Here is a 23,103-nt window from a genome sequence, read left to right on the forward strand (position 1 = left end):
GTTCTACCTGCATCTGGAGGTGAGGGGCAGCTCTGCCATCAACGGGGCCTCTGACCCCATTTTCCTTGGAGGCTGGTGGAAGGGAGGAGAGCTTTTCCCTTTCCGAACCTCCCCCGTGGCACCGCCTTCCCCCTGCACCGCCTTCCCCCTGCCAGCCCCTGCTACGTAAACTATGGCCTGGTGTCACCAGACTCCCTCCCTTGCAGGGGCAGCTCTAGGGCAGCCCTCCTCAGACGCACTCAGGGCCCCTCAGCGCCAGCCAGCCAGCAGATCTAAAGGTGCTTTCGGCCAGAGTCGGGGAACGTCAGCCTGGCACAAACAGTAACCTGAACAAAACTGGCAGCAATTCATCTGCCAGACAGCTGAGGGATTCAGGAGAGTCTTTGTGGCCTTAAGCAGATTTGTGAAATAAAAAAGAAAGAAAAGAAATGAGAGAGGAAATTAAAACTGCCTGACCCATAGGTCAGAAAATAGGAGATGCCCTTTTTGGGCAGAGGGATTTCGTTTTCCTCCCCAAACCATCACCAAAAAGGATTCACTTGGTTTTCTTTGACCATACTCAATGTATCAATTTTTGTTAATCTGCCTCTATTTTAAAAGTCAATAAGTAAAGCAGATATTATGGAAATTACCCTGTTTCCTCTGCCTTTGCTGAGAATCACTTTTCACATTTTGCAACTCCAGGTGAAGTGTCGGCCTGGTGGTTCAGCCCAGGGCCTTGGAAGGGCAGCCCGGCACACCCAGAAACAGCCTGGGAAGTACGATGTACAGGAGAATTTCCAGCAAGCCACCCTTTGCCATAGCAGCCCTTCCCTCTGTCTCTCTTCCCACAATCCTGCTTCTCTGCGTGGCTCATTGGACATACAGATCAGGTGACATTAAGTATTCGCCTGTGTTAGGTACTCCGAGGCAGCCGAGATGATCAGTCCTGTAAAGCCTTCCAGCAGGCACTTTGTATAGTATAGCAACCATGACCAATGGCCTCTTGGTCAAGGTATGAATGGAACATGCTCTGTGACCCCCAGCACTGAAACGCATCCTACAGCCTGCCTCGCCATTATACACGCTTAGCTGGTGGCCTGCTGGGAACTGTTTAACAACCACACCTACAAAGGGAAGCAGGAAAGCCCTGCTTTGTAGCATTTGAACATGTCTGGAGTATAAAAACTCGCATTACGGCCAATTTCACACTATCAAAATGGTGTCAGTTGGCCAGCTGAATTCCTGAACATGTAACAGTCAGCTGGTTCCAGCACCCCACTGGTGGGCAAATCATTATCCCCAAGAGTAAAGCAAAACCTTTTAAAGCCTTCCTGTTCAGCGAGTGGACTTTGAAGCAGCAGCATTCTCCATACCTGGGAGCTGGTTAGAAATGCGTAGTTTCAGGCCCCACCCAGTCCTACTGAGTCACACCTGCATATTAAACAAGATCTCTATGCACATTCAGAAGGTCTGTTCAAAAACATGGATAATCTATGAGGCAGGTGTTAGTTCTGTTGAGGACTGCTGACCAGTTAGTCTAATTAGGTCGCACGTGTGATCTGCAAATCTGCCCCAGAATAATTGGCTGAGTTGCTATCTTGCAGTATCATCATGCCCCTTGTCCCTATAACCCTTCCATTGTCCCCATTCAGCACAACTCCAAAACAAGGTCAATCCAACTCTGCTCTTACCCTTAGGTTGCTGGAGAAGAATCACAGATTGTTCAGATTGGCACCTCTAGCAATGTCTGGCTCCTACTCTCCAGTGAGCCATGGGAGGTCTTCTCTGTTGGTCTAGTGCCCCTCCTCTGAATCTCAGTTGGGGCTCATCTTTTAGAGCAGAAACCAGCACCTAGAATGGTGGCTGACCCACAGTAGACATGTGGTAACCATTTACCAAACTGGTGAATTCTACATTCAACCTAGATGTTGGCAGTTCTGCTGCTGTGGCTTCTGGTCTGGTTTCATTCTCCTGGCAATTCCACAGATCTCTGGTCCTCTCAGAGTTTGTTCTATTTTTTATATTATCCCTCCATTTTTACTGTTTATTTCATATAGTGTATATTCTCAGTCCATCATTTTTTAAATGTTTATTTTTGAGAGACAAAGAGAGAGAGAACGAGCGTGAGTGGGGGGGGATCAGAGGGAGAGGGAGACACAGGATCTGAAGCAGGCTCCAGGCTCTGAGCTGACAGCACAGAGCCTGATGTGGGTCTCGAACTCACAAACCATGAGATCATGACCTGAGCCAAAGTTGAACGCTCAACCGACTGAGCCATCCCAGTGCCCCTCAGTCCATCTTTTTTTTTTTTAATGTTTATTTATTTTTGAGAGAGAGACAGAGCATGAGCTGGAAAGGGGCAGAGAGAGAGGGAGACACAGGATCTGAAGCAGGCTCCAGGCTCTGAGCTGTCAGCACAGAGCTCAAAGTCACAAGCTGTGAGATCATGACCTGAGCTGAAGTCAGATGCCCAACGAACTGAGCCTCCCAGGCGGCCCCTCAGTCCGTCATTTTGAAATCAGTCTCTTTCCTTCTGCATAGACAGTATTTCAGACTCCTGCATTCTCCTCAACTTTCTTAACCCCACCATCTTGTCTCTTACTCTCAGTGAGAAAATGGTGGTCATCGTTCAAGAAATCTCTTGACTTAAAAAAAAAAAAAAGAAGAACGAAGGAAAGGAAAGAAGGGAGGAATCTTTTGCTTTCATGCACCCAGATCCTAACCATACTGCAATGACCTCACGCTCTCGCTGCCTGCAGACTTGCCCAACCACGATGGCTGTTCTCCCCACAGTCACCGCTGGTCACCTCTTCACCTCAACACTGGCCTGTGAGCCCTGCCCTGTGGTCTTGAGGGGCTCTCCTATGGCTCCTGTTCCATCCTGCTCTCCTGGTTTTACTTCTGCCTCTGACTACCTCTCAGTCCGCTTTCTGGGGTTTCCTTCTTCGTCGGCTTTAAGTGTATTTCTCAAGGCACTATCTTGTCCCTCTTCCTTCTCCCTTACTGAGTACCAGGCAATCTCCTCTGCTTCTGGGGCCTCAGTTGCTATCCACAAACTGTCTCCAAATCATCTCCAAGTTGGCTTTCTCTCCCGAACTCCAGAACCATTTACCCAGCTACCTAGTGACATTTCCACACGTCCAACTGCTGAACTCCTCTCCCCCAACCCTGTTCCGCTCCAGGCCCACCCCATCTCACTGCGTACAAAGCCCTTCATGACCAGCACTGCCTTCTCTCTCTCCAGACCCCTCTCCTGCTGTTCTCCGCAAGCTGCAGGACTCCCTCCCGGGAGGGTCCCCAAGCACACATGCTCTCTGCCCGCCAGGCCCCTGCACATACTTCTCCTTCTGCCCGGAATGCTGTCTCCCACAGCCCCTCCTCTCTCTATCACCCCCCCTCAAAATAACCTAATTCCTGCTTAGCAGACATTCCTTTCAATATTGCCTTTTCTAGAAAAATAGAATTTTTAAAATAAGCAAAACATGTACGTACTCCAATTGTTTTGAGTCTAGATAGATATAACCTAATACCAAAAAATTCTTAATAAACACCTGGATACATATTAAGTACATTTTCTCTTTAGACTTTAACTCTTTCCATCTTTAGCTAAACCTTGTCTTTCTTCTCTGCTCTCCCACATCCAAGAGCAGAAGCCCCAGGCCTCATCCACAAGTCCTGATCAGCTTGACACGTCTCTGTTTGCAGGCAGCCTCCTTTTACTGCTGTTGACCCTCAAGAGCTCACTAAGTCAGCTCTCAAGGTCAAGAGGGACCTGTCTCTCCCCCCTGACTGTGGCTTCCTGCAGTCCTGGGAGCACTGTTTCACTCTCTATACGATCACAGCACTAAACATAGGAAGGAGGCTTTATCTCTTTCTGTCTACCGTGTCTTCAGTGAATACTATTCTAGCCCAGAAGCAGTCACTCCAGAGAATCACACTGTGGGCTCAGTCTTTGCCTCTTACCTTGTGTACATGCATTTGCTTCCTTACCAAACATGCAAAACTTTCACAAAACAGTATTATAAGCAATGCATCTAGTCCTTTCTGTTTTCTTTTGTTTTTTTAAGAATGTGGTCATGACCCACTAAACTGACTTCACAATACACCAATGAATTTCCATCTATAGCTTGGAAACCAAAGCACTAATATATTCTGCCAAATCCTCTGAGTTTTCCTATATGTATATTAATTACTCAGCAGAAAAGGCTTTAGGGTTATTTTCAACTAAAGCTCTTCCAAAGATTTGTTAGAAATTGCTTTTACTTATTTAAAGGGCTGTGCCTTTTTTTTCCTTCTTAACATGAAAAAGCACATTTTGAACATTGTACACAGGTTTTAAATGGTCAGAGAAAAGTTTCAGTAAGTTAATTAATGAATACCTGATGATCACCTATGTTTTACAAAAGAAGAACTAAGAGCACTGTGCGTGTGTGTGCATGTGTGTGCGTGCGTGTGTGTGTGTGTGCACGCACACGCACACCCTCTTGCTAATACCATCTTTCATTTCAGGACTGTAGAAATGAATGTTAATAATAAATGTTAGCTATTGTTAATGGAGTTGACCAGATATGTACCCCAAAACCAATCACGCAGAGCACTGACCTCTAGGATTAGCTTTTCCAATGGGCCTTCGAACTCCTGCTCACCCCATTGCTGAGAGCTGGGAGCATTCTCATGCTAAGGCTGCATTTTCAGTAGAGGCCCTATTAGCCCTGTCCCATTTCAAGGTGCCACATGATCAGGTGACCGCAATTGCAGACATGGGGCAGTGAATTAATTCTGTTATCTTTTAGATACCCCTACTCTCCGGCAAATACTTTCATCCAGGTAACACCCGGTCACTTAGGTCCTTCCCTTTGCTTTACCTAATTGGGCCCTTGAATTTTCCTCCCCCTACAGTACATTTACAAAATGTCTCTTGTGTCTCTCTCAACGACCTCCTCAGTGGGCCTGCACCTTCTTCCATGGTTGCAGTAGGCAGGCAGGCTCTCTGTAGAAACCTGCTGCGTGCTCCACACCAGGCTGGGCACCCTGGAGAAGAATTAAGGCATGGTTCCTACCCCAAGAGGTGAAAGCCCCAGAGGAGGCAACAGTGAACTATGGGTGTGTTCCTCTCTGGCTCCTATCCCCGGCTGCCTACTGGGGCCCACCTTGCAGAGCCGGACAAGCAGAAGTCGGGACTAGTCCCCTGCCCACAGGCTGTGGTCTTTCCAGGACGTGAAGAGCAAGATGTGCAGATGCCATCATTGTTGAGGGTGGGGAGAAAGGAGTAAGTCCCCAGAGACATGAGAGGTCCCAGACATAGAGCCCAGCGCCATCAGCAGGCTACGAGCACTCTTGCTGAGAGAGGCAGGGAGCAGCCACTGGCACTGGAGGTGGTGGGTGGTGACAGCAGTGGCGGCATTGTCGGTATTGCCATCTGTGTCTCAGTCCAGTGGCAGCTATTCTCCAGTGGTAGGAAAGGCCAAATCTGAGAGTCCAGCTACTGCCATTGGGAAGAATTTTTTTCTTTTCAGTGGCATTTGGAAGCCCTCCTCAAGGAATGGGGGAAGCCTGCGGCCTTGGGCAGGTTCCTTTCCCATTCTTCTCTAATCCCACGGGCGAGGGAAACCAGTAACTGTGGTAAATGTCTGCTGCCCATGTGTGCTGGGCCTGGCCGCCCTCCCGCTGCACGGAGCACTTTGTGTATGGCGTCTCATGTGCTCCTCTGAGCAGTGACGGCCACACCTTCCAGGTGGCTGCTGTGTTCCAGCCTCTGTGCTAGCCACAGAGATCATCACACCAGCACCAGGTGGATGTTTGTCTCTCGAGCTCACAATGGAGGAAAGATGAAAGATTTGAAATCTAAAAGATAGAGGTTCAAAATGAGATCTCGAGGAAGTGCTGGAAGCCCAGCCTCTGTCAGTGTGATTCGCTGAGCTGAGTTTTCTTCACTCTGGTGTCAGACAGTTCTTTCATGAAGGGTCTTTCCCAAGGACAATAGCATCCTCAGGGCTATCATAGTATTATAGTGTTACAGTGTCCTTGGTGTTCAGACCAAACCTCCTTACAGAGGTGTCCTGGACAGAAGACGCTGCTCCGGGGGCAGAGTGAGGGCCTCTGAGCCCAGACGGTGCTGCTGCCGTCCTGGCCGGTGTCCTTACACCCAGGCCTGCGGGGGAAGATGGGGTCGGATCCCCAACACCTGTGGGTCCTACCTGTGGCCCTCCGGCTGGGATTTCACCTACAAGTAGTGGTTCCGATCCCACTCCCACACCCAACTGTGAATGTTTATTTCTACCTCAGGTAAAGATAATGGGGCCCTTTAGTGACCCATCAGCCGACTGAGTACTCACAAAACTGTTCTCCACGGGGAAGCAATATTGGGCAAGGGCCTCCAGGACCGGTTATTTTAGTCATTGTTAGAGAAGTGGAAATAAGGTTGCACATGTGTATGCAGATGATAAAAGTTATTCATGAGAGAGATTTGTGAAATTGGAATCTACCCAAAATGCAAGTAACTCTGTATAAACTTGACTCAGGAGATATAGAGAAACAGGTCTGTCTAAAATAGTTTCCATTGTATGCCATGCATTCATCTCATCCGCAAAGTAAGCAAGGCTGAGGTTTAGAAGCATCGCTGCCACCTCCCAAGAAGAGAATTGAGGCCCAGGAACATTAAATAATGAGACTGTGCTCACACCGCCCAAGAATTCAAAGAGAGAGAGAGAGAAGAGAAAAGAAGAGAAGAGGAAGGAAGAGAAAAAAAAATGAGATACCTAGGAAAAATTTAAGATCCCATCAGTCTCACTTGGTCAGAGGGTCCTTCAGTGACCCCTGACCCTTTACTGAGATTAAGAGGGGATCCCCAGAAGAGGAAGGGGGCTCTCACCTTCAGGGCCTACTCTGTCTTCCTGTCTCTCTGTTTGCAAAGTGCCCAGGGCCCACCTTCCAGCCTCGACGCCTTGCCATGAGATTTCAAGTCTCTTACAGGAGTTCCTCGCCTTCCTTTCCAACCTGATCTCCCCCTTGTTTGTCCACAGTAAGCCCTTACTCATTTCTTCACCACCGCTTCATGCAAACACGCTCACCCGCCAAAACCATCCCATAGTCTGCCACACATGTGCTGCTCACCGGCTCTGCTAGAGTGCCCTCCACCCTCTCTGCCCAGTCACTTGTTTAGACCAAGCTCCAATCTCACCCCCTCTGTGAAGCCCATCCTGATGATACAGCCAAATGCCCTTTCTCCTCTGAACTTCTGAACCACCTACTCACTGGACACTCGGCCCTGGACAAGTGTATGTTGCCTTTCCCTTTAACTAGCAGTGTCTGATTCCCTTCTACATGCCACTAGGGGAGGGCTCAGCTCTGGTGGTCCCTTCAGCCCCTCCCTCAGCCATACTGCCCATACTGCTTATCCTCACCTAAGTCTGTTCCTCGGACTGAGTCTGATTCGTATTTGTTACCTGTAACCACCAGCCTCCTCGTTGCCCAGCATTTAGCACTGGGACAGGAGCCAAGCTGAGCCCTAGTGAATGTTTGTTGAATGACTTCATGGGTTTTTGTGGCTCCTAAGAGGTAAATGAAAGCCAGTCAGAGCAGTGGGAAAAATTACTGTGTTTAAGACACACTTGTTATTTTCTGGCCAGTTGTCAAATCTGATTCTAGGTAGACAGCTTCTCTCTTTCTCACTCTCACTTCTCACTCTCACTCTCTCTCTCTCTCTCTTTCTCCACCCCGTCTCCATGCTTCCCTTCTTCCTCCCTCCTCCTCCTCTCTGTCTCCTCTTCCCACTCTCCCTCCCAAGACTGCTAGGAGTCCCAGGCAGAGGCAGCTATAATGGGAGCTTAGGGCTGAGAAGCCCCCTGCACATTTTTCAGTTGCCCAAAGTCTACTTTGAATTCTTTAACCAAAGCACATTGATTCCTATCAACAAGGAAGAAGTGCCAGTGTGGCTTCTTTGGTGAGCCTTCAGAGTCCCCTTTATAGGGATTGCCCCCAACGTTGGAGGTGGGAGTCCCTGTGGAAAATGGGCTTGGACAAGAGGGTGGGGAAAGGCGGCTGGACCCCCAGACAAGGGCCCTCTTCTGGAGACATGAACATAGGTAAATGGTTAACAGAAGGGAGTATTTCTCTCTGTTCTTCCTCCTCTGCCAGAGAATTCACCTTTAACCGTTGACCTTTCTGTGAGGTGTGAGATCTGAACAAAGTTGAACACAGTCATGGATGGCTAAGTACCCATCTTTCCCTCTGTGCCTGCCTCTGCCTCATCAGAAGATGGCCTGAGGTATACGGACCACCCCCCAGCTTTGATGGCTGGTAACAGAGTAGAGACACACGTACACACAGAAAATAAAAGTTGGAAATGACCCTCTGACCCTTTCAGAAACCAGAGCCTCGCTATACCGAGAAGGCCAAACCAGGCCAGTCTGATTTAACTGAACAGAGTGAGATATTTCTGAGTACCTGTACCAGAATCAGCCGTCTAACCTCTGACATTTGGTGGTTTCTTTCTGCCCACTCCTCTTTGAACCCCACCCCTGCCTCTAGGCACCTGCAGGCCTACTGCATAAGCATAATTTTTTTAATTTGCTGGCAGAATCCTCCAGCACCAGCCTTCACAGACCTTCCCCAATTTCCCCAACATATTATTTAGTAGCTTGATAACTTGCAATGCACCCCTCTGTGAGCTTAATTAAGTTTGGGGAGAATCGACATCCAGTTTTTTCATTTGTGTGGGGTGACTTTTTCCGTTCTGTATCCTCCCTGTGCTCATTCTGCTGGCATGCTCCCGGCATCTCTAGGCTCCGGTTGGCCGGGACCGGCATGCCAACTCCACTTTGATGTGTATGTTGGTGCTGGCCTGGGTTGGGAGAGGGCAGGCTAAGCCCACCAGGGTCCTGCTTCCATCTGGGCCTGGCTGGATCCTTGGAAGACTCGAAGAGTCTTTGATTTCACACTCCGCTCAACCCTAAGCCATGGAAAGCTGAACATGAGTGTACAGTCCGTGCCTTTGAGGGTGTTCTCTGTGATCCTTCTCTAATCAGTCCAGCCACACTGCCAAGCACCTTTGAACTTCAGGTCTGGTTTCTACCTCCATGGAACTCAAGAGGAGGAAGAAATCCCTGAGGGGCCACCCAAGGTGCTGGGTTTACCTCCACATCTTTTCCTGCTCCCGGCACCGTGCAGCAGGCGGGGATATGGCACTCCGGAGGCAGTCCTGGGCGGGAGGAGTGGACGGAAGATGGTTTGGGCTGGTCAGAGGTCTAGGTGAAAGCCTGGATGCGCTCTTCCTTGGAATAGACCACAAACACCCGCTGAGAGCTCTCACTGGTCCAACCAGAATCTGATACCTACTCTCGTTGGTTTCAGCTGTTGCTGCTCTCTCAAAGGTCCATTTTGTGATCCTCTTTAAAGAAATATTCTATTTTCAATACAGACACAGCCCTTGCCGTAGCAGTAAAAAACACCACCCCCGAGAGACACGTGGCTGTGAAGTATGTTGGTATGTAACCTCCCCTCTTTGCCTATGTGCAAGGCTTTGACCCACTCGCTGTTTGTCTCTCAAGAAGTGGCCCCCTTCCCCCTTGGTGCTCAGGCTTCAGGAGGCATTGAAACGAGGGCAGGATGTCAGCACGGACAGGAGGTACCTTCTGGCAACAGACTAGTTTGGGATGGGAAGTAGTTGCTGTTCTTCACCCAACAAGAGTTTCTTTGAGAACCTCATTCCCTGCCCCCCACTTTTAAGATGGAAGTCAAATTTTCGGATTCTGCTGTGCAGAGCACAGAGGTCACTAGGCTCTAATGCATTTACCATTGACTGCCCCTCTTGTAGTGCGTCTATTAGTGAGTAATTTGATTTGTACCTATTCATTTGCAGTCCCTGCAGGAGCCTGGAGCTGGCCCCTAGTATAATTGGTGCTGTCTCTATTTTTACATCATTAGATTAGCCCCGACTCCTGGCCACTTGTTGTCTGCGCTTGTCTGTCCATTTATACAACCTAATGTAACACAAAATTCATTACTGATCACATTACTTTCAACTCTGAAGCCAGCCTTGTGATAAACATTTGGTTAACCCCTTCCTGCCCACAGGAGGGCCGACAGAACAAATGCACTTCCACTCGACAGGCAAATCAATATCTTAATACACCAAAGTGGAATTGCATTTCTAGATTTGTTATTCCTCCTGGAGGAGCAAATGGAAAGGCTCGTCTGAGCTAGCTGAATTGAATAATGAATAGAGCCCCGGCACCACAGCCAGTCTGTGAACAGAGCACAAAGGCAGACCTGCATCCACCCCGCTTTCTCATCGGGACAGGCGGCACCACAGCAATTAACTGAGACTCGTGTTCCTCCCGCAGCCATCCGGTGCGGGTGCCGGAGCACGGGCTGGGACCCCCACGGGGACAGTGGGGACTTGGCCCCACTGTCATTCTCTTTGCTAGGTTTGGCCCAGGACAACTGGCTTCAGTTTCCTTAAAACCTTCTCCGCTGATATGCAGGCACCAGACGCATGGCCTTGGCACTAATGCCACCAAGAAAGTCATTCATTACTAAACGAAAGTTTACCATCGGAAAAAGATACACAAAATTATTCCTATTTAGAGTCAGGTCAGTAATGTTAGGATTGTGTGTGTGTGTGTGCACGCGCGCATGTGTGTACGTGTGTGCGTGGGCACGCCACAGTCCCCAGGACAAGCATTCTCTGTCATGGAAACGCCACATGCACCTGACAGGGTCCTGGTTCTCTGATAATGATGTTGGTGAACCTTGGGAGGACTCTAGTACAGGATCCTCTAACACAGGGTCTTAAAGAGCCCTCCTCAGAGCTCTGTTTAGTCTAGAAGATTCTCCCCTACCCTACCCTGGTTATCCTCCCCCCATACCCACTTCAAGTCATTAACTTGCAGGACAGTTTGTTTCAAAAGAGAAAATATCCCAGTTTATTAAGAAACTCTTGTAAAGCCTATACCACAAAGATTAGGAAAATAGGCATAGAGGAAGTAGAATGGGACCCATTACAATGAAAGTCATAAATCCCTAAGTTTAAAACTAAAAAAGCCATAAACAGAAGACATCGGGTTGGGAAGGGGAGCTAGAAAAGGCAGCCCGTCTAGGGGCTATTCTGCTTGAATTCGGCGAAGTCCTGAACAGGCAGCTGAGGAGAGGCATCAAAGCCTCGGACTAGTGGGCCTCCTTCCTGCTGAGCAGGCCACTCTCCATCCCCGAGGACTGCACCTTGGACCCTGCTGCCCGTTAGCCTGTTCAGAGCCTCAACAGGCCAGAAACAACCAGCAATCCTGTGAGACATGGAGGTCCCAGGCATTCTTTGAGAGGGCTCAGCACTACTCCTGGCCTTCTCCATTGCTTCTGCATTCCCCATGCCTCCCTCCTTTGTGTGTGGGGGAGGGCCGGGCGCAGTGTGCCGCCTTGCTGCAGTCCCTGGGCTGCAAGGTGAGAGGGAAGAGATGCAGGGGGGATTGCCTCACCCTGCCTGACGGTGGGAAGCTCCATTTCCCACAGAAGGACTAGGGGGCCCAGCCAAAGACTCTCGAGGGCTTCCCATTGTGAGGAACTACAAAGAGGGGATCCTTGCCTCTGGTCAGTGAGAGGACAGGGGTGTGTCCGGCACAGCCCAGCCCGGGGACCGCTGCCTCCTCATGGCGGCTCACCTCCCCACCCCCACCCCCCCCAGCCCACAGCTCACTAACTTTCTCAGTTCCCAGTCTGCTGCTTTGGCCTCAGCTGTTCATCCTCTCAGGTGGGTGAGTGGGCCGGTGGGGGAGAGGGGCTTCCTGTCACCCACACTGGCCCAGTCTCTTCAGCTCTAGAAATAAATCAGAGCACAGGCTCTGCTTTGCAGAGTGGGGCAGACCCGTGGCAGGGAGGAGAATGAGTCGGCCAGCTGGTGGAATGAGAGACTGATTTCTTAACTTGATGGAAAGGGGGGAAAGCCACATCTTACCAAACTCTTCCGCTGCATCATAGAGAATTTAATTATGTTTGGACATTTGAATGAGAACCAGATGTGGCTCTGGCCCATCAGGCCAGCAGGGTCCAAGGAGCTATGTCCCTCCTGTGGTCCCCATTCCCCTGTGCTGGCTCTTAGCCCTGGAGAGCACTCGGGAACACCCTGCCTGGGAGCTTGGTGAGGACTCCTGAGCTTCAAGGCTGGACTGTAGGTGATAGGCAGGTGAAGGCTAGTGCCAAGCTCTGGTGCCACTGGAGAGTTTCCAAGTGCTGTGTCCTCCTCATAACCACGCCGAGTGGGCATGTTTGCAGGGCCCTCATTAGCACCCTCACCCAAGCCACACGCAGACACGCACACAAAGAATTCATGTCCCCTTACCTGGCTGGGCATTCTCTACCATCAGACACATCTCCCAACCACCCAGCCCTGAGTCTACCTTAGACGGCATCTGCCAAGGCTCAGCCCCCAAAGTTGGGCCGTGACCTGGAGCTAGAAGGGCCCTTCCAGGCCCTCCTGTCTGGGGAGCCCTTGTCCAAGGGTCTCAGACTGCTAAAACACTGGCGATGGCAACACTGATTTTCCAGCCCAAACGCCACCACAGTAATAGTGATCTCTTACACGTGTTTCGTGTGTGTTCTGCTTCTGAGAGCCCATCACATTCCTTTCTCTTCAGAGCCTCACACACCCCGTGAGGTTGCCAGAGCAGCTTCTCCCCACGCCCCTGACAGAGGCTGAAGCAGACAAGGATGAAGTGACTCGCCCAGGTCGTTCAGGGCGTGGGCGCAGGTCTGGCGCAAGAGCCAGCCGTCCACCTCCTACCCTTCCTTCCTGCCGTCCACACAAGGGCTCAGTGCAGGGCGGTTCCCAGAGTGTGGCCGCAGCAGATTTATCCGGCACCTCAAAACCAGGGCGATGTGAGCCAGGCCCACTCAGCCTTTGCTGTCCCCATGTAGGATAGGTTGTGATGGGCAGAATTTAAAGTTATAGTAACATAGGGGTGCCGAGAGGGTCACTGAACGTGGGGTACTAGTCCAGGTGGTCTGGGTACGGGCCCTGCTGGCTGTGTTTTGAGCCAAGACTTGAGAAGGCTTCGGTGATGTGGGCTTCCTAGAAGTGGAGTGTGGTAGCATTTTTAGTTCAAGTCTTTCCCTACCTGGGATTGGTTACGTCATCATGGCTGTTATATGGGGGGTACTGGGAAAGGCTTTAGCGCCCAACAAGACCAGCACACCCTCTGGCTAATATCTTACCTACTGCCATAGCTCATCAGCTCTTCAAAGGCTGTGAAGGAATCTGGAGCCAGGCATGAGCTGCTCTTTTGGAACTCAGATGCTCTGTTCTCCACTTTCCCAACACATGCACGCACATGCACACACAGCTCCAATGGAGAAAGGGGGCACAAGATGGGATAAAAAACTGATCTTTTGAACACAGACCCTCCCTCCAGAGTCCTCCTCATTCCTCAGGCCTCCCTCCCCCTCTCTTTCTACTTTTATTCTCCCTTCCCCAACATTCCAGCATGCTCTGCTCCTGCCACCCCCCTCTCCCCACTGGGCCCACCAGGAATTTGGGGATCTAGCTACCTCTGTGCCTCCACTTCATGATATTAATGCCACAGCGGCCTGCTGTCATGAGGAGCCTTCCTCTTTGGCTACTGGAGGGAAGGGGCGATGGGGAAGAAAGGTGATGTGCCTTTTCCCCCAATTTCCTGGATGGAGGCTGTCTGCTTGCTTAGTCTCCTCAACCATCATCCTTTCCACAACTTTCCACAACTTTCATCTTCCAGGAGCCAGTGGATGCCTGGAAGGATCTGAGGTTTTCCCTAGACCTCAGATCTCCCCCCTGAACCCTGATTATTAGGCACATGCATGGCCCCAGTGGCCAAGGGAAATCATTTGTAATCTGCTGAGCCAAGAGCACCAGATATTTACTCTCTTGTTTGAAACTGAGGGGCTGGGGAGGCAGGGACTGGAAGCTGGGGGGCAAGGCAGGCCACGTGGTCCTGGCCTCATTCTTTGACTTTCTGGGCCTCAGTCCTTGCAGGGGTCAGTAACGAGAACTGGGCAAGAGGGAGAGAAAGCACATTTGTGGGAGCCCTGTGGGTTGAAAAGGACCCCAGCCAGGAAGGAAGGCACGTGCCTTCCCATAGGCTGTGTGCAGTTGGTCAGGTCACCAGAAGTGCGTAACATCAGTGGGCCAGGGCTCTGCACTCCGCATAGGTGTGAACGGGGCCAGAATCAGCCCTGTTTCTCCTCTGCTCCCAGATTCCATCAGCCCAAACCAGGATTCCTGTGATCTGGATGTGGAGGGGCCATTTCGTCCTCAGCCCCTCAGCTTCAAGAGGCTGCCCTACTTTCTTCTGCAAGCACGCCTGGGGAGAGCAGGGTGACCTTCTGTGTCCCCCAGCCCGGTCCTCCCAAGACGTCCGTGCTGATCTGTTGGTATCTCTGCCAACCCTTCTGGCTGCGGGTTGCCAGAGGGGGAGGAGCCCAACATGGCAGGGTGCGGCTGGCAGAGGACTGGGAAGAGGAAGGCATTTCTGAATGTGGAGAAAAGCAAGGCCGCCCACAGCCCATCTCCTTCACCTGCTCACCTTTTGTCCTCCTACAACCTGCCCGTGCTGAGGCTGGCTCCGCCCCAGAGTGTGGTCTCTCACAGGGCCGTAGGGGTTTCTGGAAACATTTTTAACCAACTCCCTCTCTGTCTCTGCCTCCCTCCACCACTCTCTGGAGGAGAGAACAGTAGTTTCCAGACCCAGGATGGTTGTAAGACAAGCAGCCCAAGGCTGCCTTATACCCGGTCAGCATCCAGGCCATCTCTCTAGATTCCAGCATCAGGGGGCTGCCAGTCCTGCTCGGCCCCACAGGATGCATTCCAGCCCCCTACCCACTCAACTCTTCTCTCTCCAAGTTCCAGTTTGTTGGTTGCTCCCAGACTGTTGGTAGGCCCCTGGCTGACCAAGTGGATTGCTTGAGGCCGACCCCTTTTGAATCCTCCTGCTGAACGAGGCAGCAGTCCAGTGGTCCCCAGCTCTCCTCTCCATATATCCCCTCCAGAGAAGTTCTGAAAATCTCTAACCTCCCAGTCAGACCGCCACCCCTTCCTGCCCACCCCAACCTTACTTCCCAGCCAAAAAGGGAGTTGGAACTATTTCTGTCTGCAGACCTCCTCAGAGCCAGGCAGTGAGCAGGACAGGGCAGTTTGGCTGGCTTTCTGGGGCCACCCACTCCCCTGGGGCACCACTGAGCCCAGCCCAGGCAAGGGGCTTAACCACAGGCCCTTCTGATAGGGAAGAACTGGACGGTGGATGCAGGAGGGAAAAATCGATGCATGTCAACAGGGTTGGAAATTTATTTTCCAGCGTGGAAAGGGGTATTTACAAAGAGGCAAGGAGGGAAATGAAAAGCGGTAAACACATCTTCCTCAGCGGGCCATTTCTTGATTAAAAAAGAAAGAATCCTTCCCAAGCTCCAGTGGAGGGTGAGCCGATAAGGGCCTGTTGGGCAGAGGCACCTGCTGGAGAAGGAAGACAGAGGGGACCCAGAGGATCCTGTGGATAAGCACAATCACTAATACAATTGCAACAATAATAGCAACTCACATTTGCTGGTTGGGAGCTTTAAGCACTTTGTGATGCACTCTACATGCATTGCATTATTTAATTAAATTCTTAGAACCACACTATGAAACAAACATTGTTATTCTCATGCACAGGAAACTGAGGCACAGGAGACGTTGAGTAACTTGCCCTAAGTTTCCCAGGTAGCAGCAGGCCAGAGCCTGCGCCCTTAACCATTTCCCTAACTGCCTCCCCACTCTGGCCAGACACTGCCCCTACCCTCTTCTCAGGCCCTGAGGCTGCGGGGTGGGGGTGGAGTGGGGATGGCAGGAGGGGTGGGGGGAGCCTTGTCCCCTCCCACTGCCAGAAGTGGACAGGCTGCGGGTGCAAGGTAAGACTCTGCCCCGAGGTCTAATCCTGCTCCCACCAGCCTCTTGGGTGGTTAGCTTAGGACTGGGCCGTGTGGCTGCAGCCAGGGCCCAATAAAAGTGCTCTGCTAATCCCTTTAATGAGCAGCGTAGTGAGGCTCTAAGTGTACAGAGCAGGCCTGGCTGCTGAGCGCAGCAGAGGGGCCACTGGTAGATGCTGCTGTTTTTGTGGTAGAGGAAGTACCAGGGCTGCCTGCAGGCTGAGCCAGGGGACCCGGCACCCTCCTCTCAAACACACACACAGCACTGTGCCCTCATTGACACTGCTGGGTCCCAGGAACAAGCCTGCCTCTGAGTCCTGAGCCTTGAGCTCTTCACGGTACCCCACACCTACCAGAAACCTCAGGGGCTTCCCGGAGGGTCTCTGATTGGCCAGCTGACCCACGGCCATCCGGCCTAGAAGAGGCCTGGAGACGGTAAAGCCCATCCCGTTTTCTCAACCTGAAGTCGGGAGATTTCACTCCCAGCCTTCTTCGGGGGTTCCCCTGCCCACCTGGGCTTCCCCAGCTCCCCACAAGGCTCACCTAGTACCTGTGTCCTCAGTGTTTCACCCCCTCCCAGGGAATGGGGGAACCAAGACAATGGCACTTAGTGGGGACCTTTGCAAAGTGGCCGCAGTATCCAGCTGAGGGATGAGAGCGTGAACTGCCCCAGAGACCCCTCTTTCTGCACGCCGGCCCCAGTGGGCGGACATTTGCAACCAGCCAGGTTCCAACGGTGACTCCTCCCTCGGCCTCCTTTGCATACATGCCCAGGTAGCAGAGGAGCCACCCTCTAACAATGCAGCCCCCTCTCCGCCCCCTCTGCACCTTTGCATCTTGCCAGACGCCAGGTGGGATGGGAGCACACGAGGCTTGCGCATTCTCTTTCCTTCACTTATTTCATGAGAGCCCAGGGCCTCCCTTGTAGTTGCTGCGCATTCCGTTGTGCCCCTATCCCCCATGGCTCGCCCATCCTGGCCATGGCATCTAGGGGCAGCTGTGGATAGCATTCTCCAATGAAAGCCAGTAGGGACTGGGTGGGCACAGCCAGCGGTGGGCATTGGGACCCAGGGATGCTTGGAGTTGCCAATGTCTCCATCCTGGGGCCACACCAGTGCCAGTGTAGCTCGGGGAGACTGTGTACCTGGAGCCAGGGGCTTCCTGCTCTTCCTCGGTTTTGCTGCCTGTAAGATGGGGTGACAAGCACCCAGTCCCAGGCGTGCAGGGTTGCTGGAGGGTGTGAGGGCGCAGTACGTTATCTTCTCTCTGAGTCCAGCAACTGCTCCGGGAGCTATTCTCATCCCCTACTGTGCTTCAAGGCCTGGAGAGCAACCTCTCTTCGAGCTGGCATCTCCCACTGCCCAGAATCTGCATTCCTCTAAGTAGTGAGGCTGCTGGGAGTGATTTTTAGCCACCCCCACCTCGCACAGACCCCCCCCCCCAGCTCCCCCCCGTGGCCCTGGCAGGTGGCTGGTGGACTCTCCCCCGCCAGCCAACCTCAGCGGTGGCAGAGCTGCCCAGAACTGGGAGCTCGGGAATGGGGGAGGAGGGCAGCAGCCCAGAGGCTGGGCCCCTGAGTCCAAGGGTCCAGAGGTGTCCCCAGCACTCTGCAGCCTGCCTTTGCCTCCTCTCCTTCTCGCAACCTGCCCACACGGGGGGGTCTCCCAGAGCCCTCTCTCCCCTTCCCACAGCTGCGCTCGTGCTCCCTGTGCAGCTCCTCTCTCTCCACCCCCGTGCTGAAGGGGGGCTCCACTCTGTCACACCAGTCCCATCTCCGGGACCCTGAAGACTGGCCGGTCCCTGCCCTCCCACACGTGCATGCCACCGCCCTCCCTGACTGCAGGGTTTGCTGCCAGCCCGCCCTCCTCGAAGTGTGACACCCCACACCTCCTTACTCCGTCTCCACCTGCTTGCAGAGATCAGTGTACTTCTCAATCGTTGTCCATATCTTTTCCAAAAAGATTCCTCAATGCTTTTCTTTTCAAAAGGGAAAAAAAAAGGAAAAAAAAAACAATGCCAACAGCCCAGCGTCCGTGAGCAACCCAACAGTAACAAAGCAGGTGTTCGGGATGGAGGAAGGTAAGGCCACACATTTCCATTTGCCGCTTGGTCCTAGGGCTGGGCGGCTGGGGTAACTCGAAGGTGGGGGACCTGTGTGCAGCCCTCCTCCACTTGCTCTCCTGCACACACTCATTGCCCTGTCTCAGTGAGGAGAGAAGAGGGGGTTGATAGAAGGCACATGGAAAAGTGCCCAGGTCCAGCCCAGCCCTGGTTCTTTCACTGATCCTGGAGAAGCAGCTCTGGACTCCCCTTCCCACATCATTCATCCAAGAAATGTTTTCTGAGCACCCACTCTTTTCCAGGCCCTGTGGTTGGCACTAGGGATGGGGAGATAAGGCACAGACCCAGCCCCGAGGGGCTCTCCACCTGGATGGGGACACACAGTGTGAACAGATGGTGCACAGAGTGTTAGAGGGCCTGGGGCAGGAGGAAGGACAGAGCACAGAGGGGCCTGGCCAGCACACAGGGCAGTGGGACAGGCTTTCGGAGGAGTGGACACATGTGCTAACCTTTGGAAGTTAAGTAGGTGTTCTGGGGGCCTGGGGAGCCTGGGAAGGGCTTTTCAGTCAAAGGAAATTGCAATAGCACGGACCCAGGGGCCTGAGGCAACTTGGAGAGATCCAAAAACTGCACCAGTTCATTACTTTGGTTCTTCAAATCCAGTAACAGGTGACATTGGTGAGGTGGGGTTTTGGGAACAGGTCATGAAAGGCCATTTTTGTAGTGCTGAGTTTAGGACTTATCCTGAGGACTATTGGGAGTAAGAAAGGTTTTTAAGCAGAGGAGAAGCAAGATGAGGTTTGTGCTGTAGACAAGCCACTCCACCTTTGGTATGTGGGTTGGACACAGGGTGCTGGGGGTCAGAAGGCCAGCAGGGAGTTCTTGAAATTATCTAGGTGGGAAGCGCAGGCCTAACCGGGCAGTGGCAGTGCAAGTGGAAGGGAGGGAAGAGGCTGGAGGAGATCGACTGGGCAGAGATTGACCACCTGGGATCCGGGCACAGGGGAGAAGCCTGGCCCCTCCCATCATACCCCAGGCCTGTTGGTGAAGGAAAAATGGGAGTCAGGCAGATCAGGCTACATCTGGCCCACTAAGAGCAGCAAACTCTTAAGTCCCTTTGGGAACGGTCCCTGCACTGTCACATAGATGGGATGAGGTGTGAGTGGTGCCCCCGGGGCTGCCAAGGGGGTTGCCCTAGGCCAGTGCCAAGAAGCAGTGGAGGTGCTGTGCTTGGTCCTGGGCTCCAGTCTCCTCAGCTTCCTTGGCAACTTGGATGTGTTGGAACTTTGCATGGAGAACTCTGGGCCTGTCCCCCAGCTCTGGAAAGGGGGCCAGCCTTCCCCATACTAGTGGCCATTCCTGCTCCTTCTTTGCTTTGGCTTGGTGTCCGGATCCTAAGGAAGCCCCTGCTTTCCTTGCTACTGCCAGTGCTCCTCTCTCCTGCCCTCCTGGCCCTGCTGTCAGCGCCCCCTAGTGCCAGGATGGCTGTGCATGAGGGCAAGGGTCTCTGAAATCCAATGGGGATTCAGAGGTCCCCCACACACTCCTTGGCTTGCTTGTGGGGAAAGAAGGGAAAGAAGGAAGATTTCTTGGAGTCTGACACTTCCATGTAGGAATTCCAGGGTCTACTCTTTGCTCTCCCATCCTGTCCTTCTCTTGGCACATAGTCTGTACTCCCAAGTTAGGGTGAGACCAGAGAACGAGCAGGAAAACAGAGCTCACGGAGTAGTCACCTGCCTTGTTTTCTGTCCATATCTACTCTTGACATATCCCAGGGCCTCTGGTCCAACAGGAAAGCCAGTGTCTCTTGGAGACTGGGGCCATCATCGGGCCCACAGCCCCCTCCTTCCACTGCCCCTATCGGCTGAGAGTTTCCAGTATCCAGTGCACCCTTCCAGCCTGGGCCTGGGCCCCAGTCATGGCTGGTGCAGTCTCAGGGCCCCTCACACCCAGGTTCAGGTACCTGCTCTGTAGGGGAGAAACACACACTCTCCCACCCCACTCTGGCTGCTACTGCTGGGTAGCCTCTGTGCTTTAGGGGTGACCTATAAGGAGTGGGAGTCAGTGGTTAGTACCTGGATGGCCGCTGATGGCCAGCCCAAGAGTAAAGGCCGTGACTCATTCCCTAACCAAAGCTAGCTGTGCTGCATGTGTCTGGTGGCAGGGGGCCTGGGAGCAGGTGCAGGCTGGAGATGAAGGTCTCATGCCAGACCAGACAGGTATATCATTCAACCACACCTTGCTGTTTCAAGTGACAGCTTTGAGGTCCTGAGCTCCCAGGGTAGACAGTGAAGACCCTCTCTGTCCCAGGCAGGTGTACTTTGGAAGAGGAGAAATTGCAGGTCACCACATCTTGGCTTCGGTAGGCTCCCAGATTCTTCACAGGGATGTGTGAGCCCGCATCTCAGAGCCCACTGTGAGGGACTAAAAGGGGATAGGAGGAACTAGCCACTTGCAAAAAGCCAAGATGTAATTTCTTCTTCCTTGCATTCAGCCCATGAAGTCTATTCCCAACCCACCTGTTCCAGCCCTATCTTAAGTCAAGAGATGGGGATGGAGGCAGTTAAGGGCCGCACCACTCAATGAGCTATATCCAAGAGGGCAGCACAGCTGTGCCGCGGCCAGGGAAAGGGCAGTCGAGGGGGTTGGGGCCTCCCTGCCTGCTTCCCAGCAACCCTGAGCAACTACATTCTGAAGGGCCTCCAGGACACTTGGGGGATACGAGAGAGGGAGAAAGGAGTCACTGCAGGCAAGCAGGGACCTCCCTCCACTGGAATAGGCCCCTCTCAAACCAGGCATTCCCTCCAGCAGGGAAACAGGACACTTTCCAGGAGGTGCCAAAGAGGAGCCAAGGCCTGGCCCGCAGGCAGATTGTGTGGGACAGAATATGTGAGCAAGTGAGTTACTGAGCAGAGTAGAAGCTCCAGGGGACAGCAGGGCCAGGGAGGAGAGGTGGCGACAGGCAGGGAAGCTGCAGTCCTTGCCGTGGTCTGTCTTCTCTCCTGCCTCACCGGTAGATGCAGACCCGGAGCCACTTACGGAATTGGGGAGCATGCTGGCTGAGCAGGAGTATGTGTGCAGGTGGGGGCGCACGTCCCGTGTATGGCCGTGTGGTCCAGACAAATCAGCAGGGTGGACGTACCTCTGGCCTAACAGGGTTCCCACAACGAGGGAAAGACTGTGGCCTAAAACCGGAGTCTGCCAGCCAAGGGAGCTTCTCCCTCCTTCGGCTGAGCTCCCTGTGACCTGCGCTGCTGCCTGGTGCATCTGGGGAGCAGGTGGAGATCCCCCTGTGGAAGGTGCCTCCAGGCAGACAGCCCAGCCCAGGGTGTGCCCCACCCCCCAGATCCCACTCTGACCAGTCCTGGTCCTCTCCTCTGTCTTGCAGAACTACAGCGAGAGGGAAGCATCGAGACTCTGAGTAACAGCTCGGGTTCCACCAGCGGCAGCATCCCAAGAAACTTCGATGGCTACCGATCTCCACTGCCCACCAATGAGAGTCAGCCACTCAGCCTCTTCCCTACCGGCTTCCCGTAGTACCAGCAGCCTGCTTCTGACTGACCAGCCCACTCACCTGCTGGAGGGAGGGGGAGAAGCCCCCTTCTTGGTCCTGCCCTTCAGTCTGCTCCTCTTTCACCAGCCACCTTCCCCAAGCTTAGTGACAGCAGCCACCCACCCTCCCTGGATGGAGAAGAGACCCTTCTCCAAAGCACCTTGGTGCACTCTGACCTCTGTCCCCCATCAGTGGGGCTGTGGCTGAAAGAGACTCTGCAGAAGTTGCGTCCCCTCCTCTGCACATGATGTCCTGCATTGGATCTGCTTATGTATTTTCTAACCATACCCACAGGGGGCTTGGGAGGAGAGAGCGTGGATGGGCCCGCCTGGGCATTCTGACCCTGCGTGGACAGCCCTAGCCCACTCCTGGCTATGATATGCCCAGTTTCCCTTGGCCAGCCTCCCTTTGGCATAGGGCAAACTGAGGCCCAGAGCATTAGGGAAGGGGAAGGAAGGAGAAGCCCCCCTTCCTCTTTTCTTTCCCCTTTGGCTCATGGGAAGGATTTGTCTTTCTTGTCTGTAAGCCCTTTTACCCTGGTTCTGTACTGTTGAGTGAAGGAAACTGTGGTTACTAAGGCCCTGTCAAAAAGTGCACGTCTTGTCCAATAAATCACGCTGCAATTGGTGTCCATCCCTGAGTTGCTGCGGTCAGTCAGGGTCCTCTCCAGACACCGAGCAGAGTCCTGTGGGCCTGACCATGTGGCCCCGCTCCCAGCACCCCCTGCCTCGACGATATGAGCAACTGATTGGAGAGTCAGCTAGGGGGTAAGATGGAGGAGAATATTTGCTCTGCAGTTGGGGTAGAGCCTGATTTATTTTTCTTTAATATTTTTTTAATGTTTATTTACTTTTGAGAGAGAGAGACAGAGAAACAGAGTGTGAGTGGAAGAGGGGCAGAGAGAGAGGGAGATGCACAATCCGAAGCAGGCTCCTGGCTCTTAGCTGTCACACAGAGCCCAATGCGGGCTCGAACCCATGGACCGTGAGATCATGACCTGAGCTGAAGTCAGATGCTTAACTGACTGAGCCACCCAGGCGCCCCTACTAGAGCCTGATTTAAATTCATTCTCCAAATATCTTGCCTGTTAGCAGAGCAGGTGAGTTCTAGAGGCACCACAGGCCTGAGGCCTCCCTGGCTGTGGCAGTCAGGGCCAATCAGGTCCTCGACAAGGGCCAGAGAGGGCTGCTGGGGGAAGGAGAGCCTCACAAAGCCCCTAGCCTTATCTTAGGCAGAGACTTTGTAATTGCTTCTCTTTTCGAACTCAGAGGTGGAAAGACGGTCAAGTGTAGGTAGGTCTCATGAAACCTGGCCAGAACCTTGGATGACAGATTCCTGATTTTGTTCCCCTATGTCTTCCTAATTCTGGACCTAAATTGAATGGCAGAAAGGAGACAGGAACGGGAGGAGCAAAAAGGGGTGTTGAGCAGTAAGGAGACTAATGCTAGCCCTTGTTCCACCTCCTCCCTGAGAGTCCAGAGAGGCCTGGGAGGTTTGAAGGAAACCCACTGAGCCAGGTGTGGTTTGGGGTAAAGTTTAATGTAATAGCTGCAGAAGAGTTGAATTCACAAACAAACAGGGATTCC

At 52.8% G+C, this 23,103-nt stretch overlaps 1 protein-coding gene across 1 annotated transcript in view; it reads left to right on the forward strand.

Annotated features, from left to right (window-relative positions):
• Positions 1–22,150, forward strand: part of BCAS3 (BCAS3 microtubule associated cell migration factor) — a 594,659-nt gene extending 572,509 nt beyond the window's left edge. Inside the window, exon 27 of the mRNA XM_029926997.1 lies at positions 21,353–22,150. Within this exon, the coding sequence (XP_029782857.1) occupies positions 21,353–21,501 (149 nt within the window). The 3' untranslated portion in view covers positions 21,502–22,150. The remainder of the gene's footprint in view (positions 1–21,352) is intronic.
• Positions 22,151–23,103: the final 953 nt, after the last annotated feature.

The sequence above is a fragment of the Suricata suricatta genome, chromosome 17 (assembly GCF_006229205.1).
Source record: "Suricata suricatta isolate VVHF042 chromosome 17, meerkat_22Aug2017_6uvM2_HiC, whole genome shotgun sequence".
Classification (NCBI taxonomy): Eukaryota; Metazoa; Chordata; class Mammalia; order Carnivora; family Herpestidae; genus Suricata; species Suricata suricatta.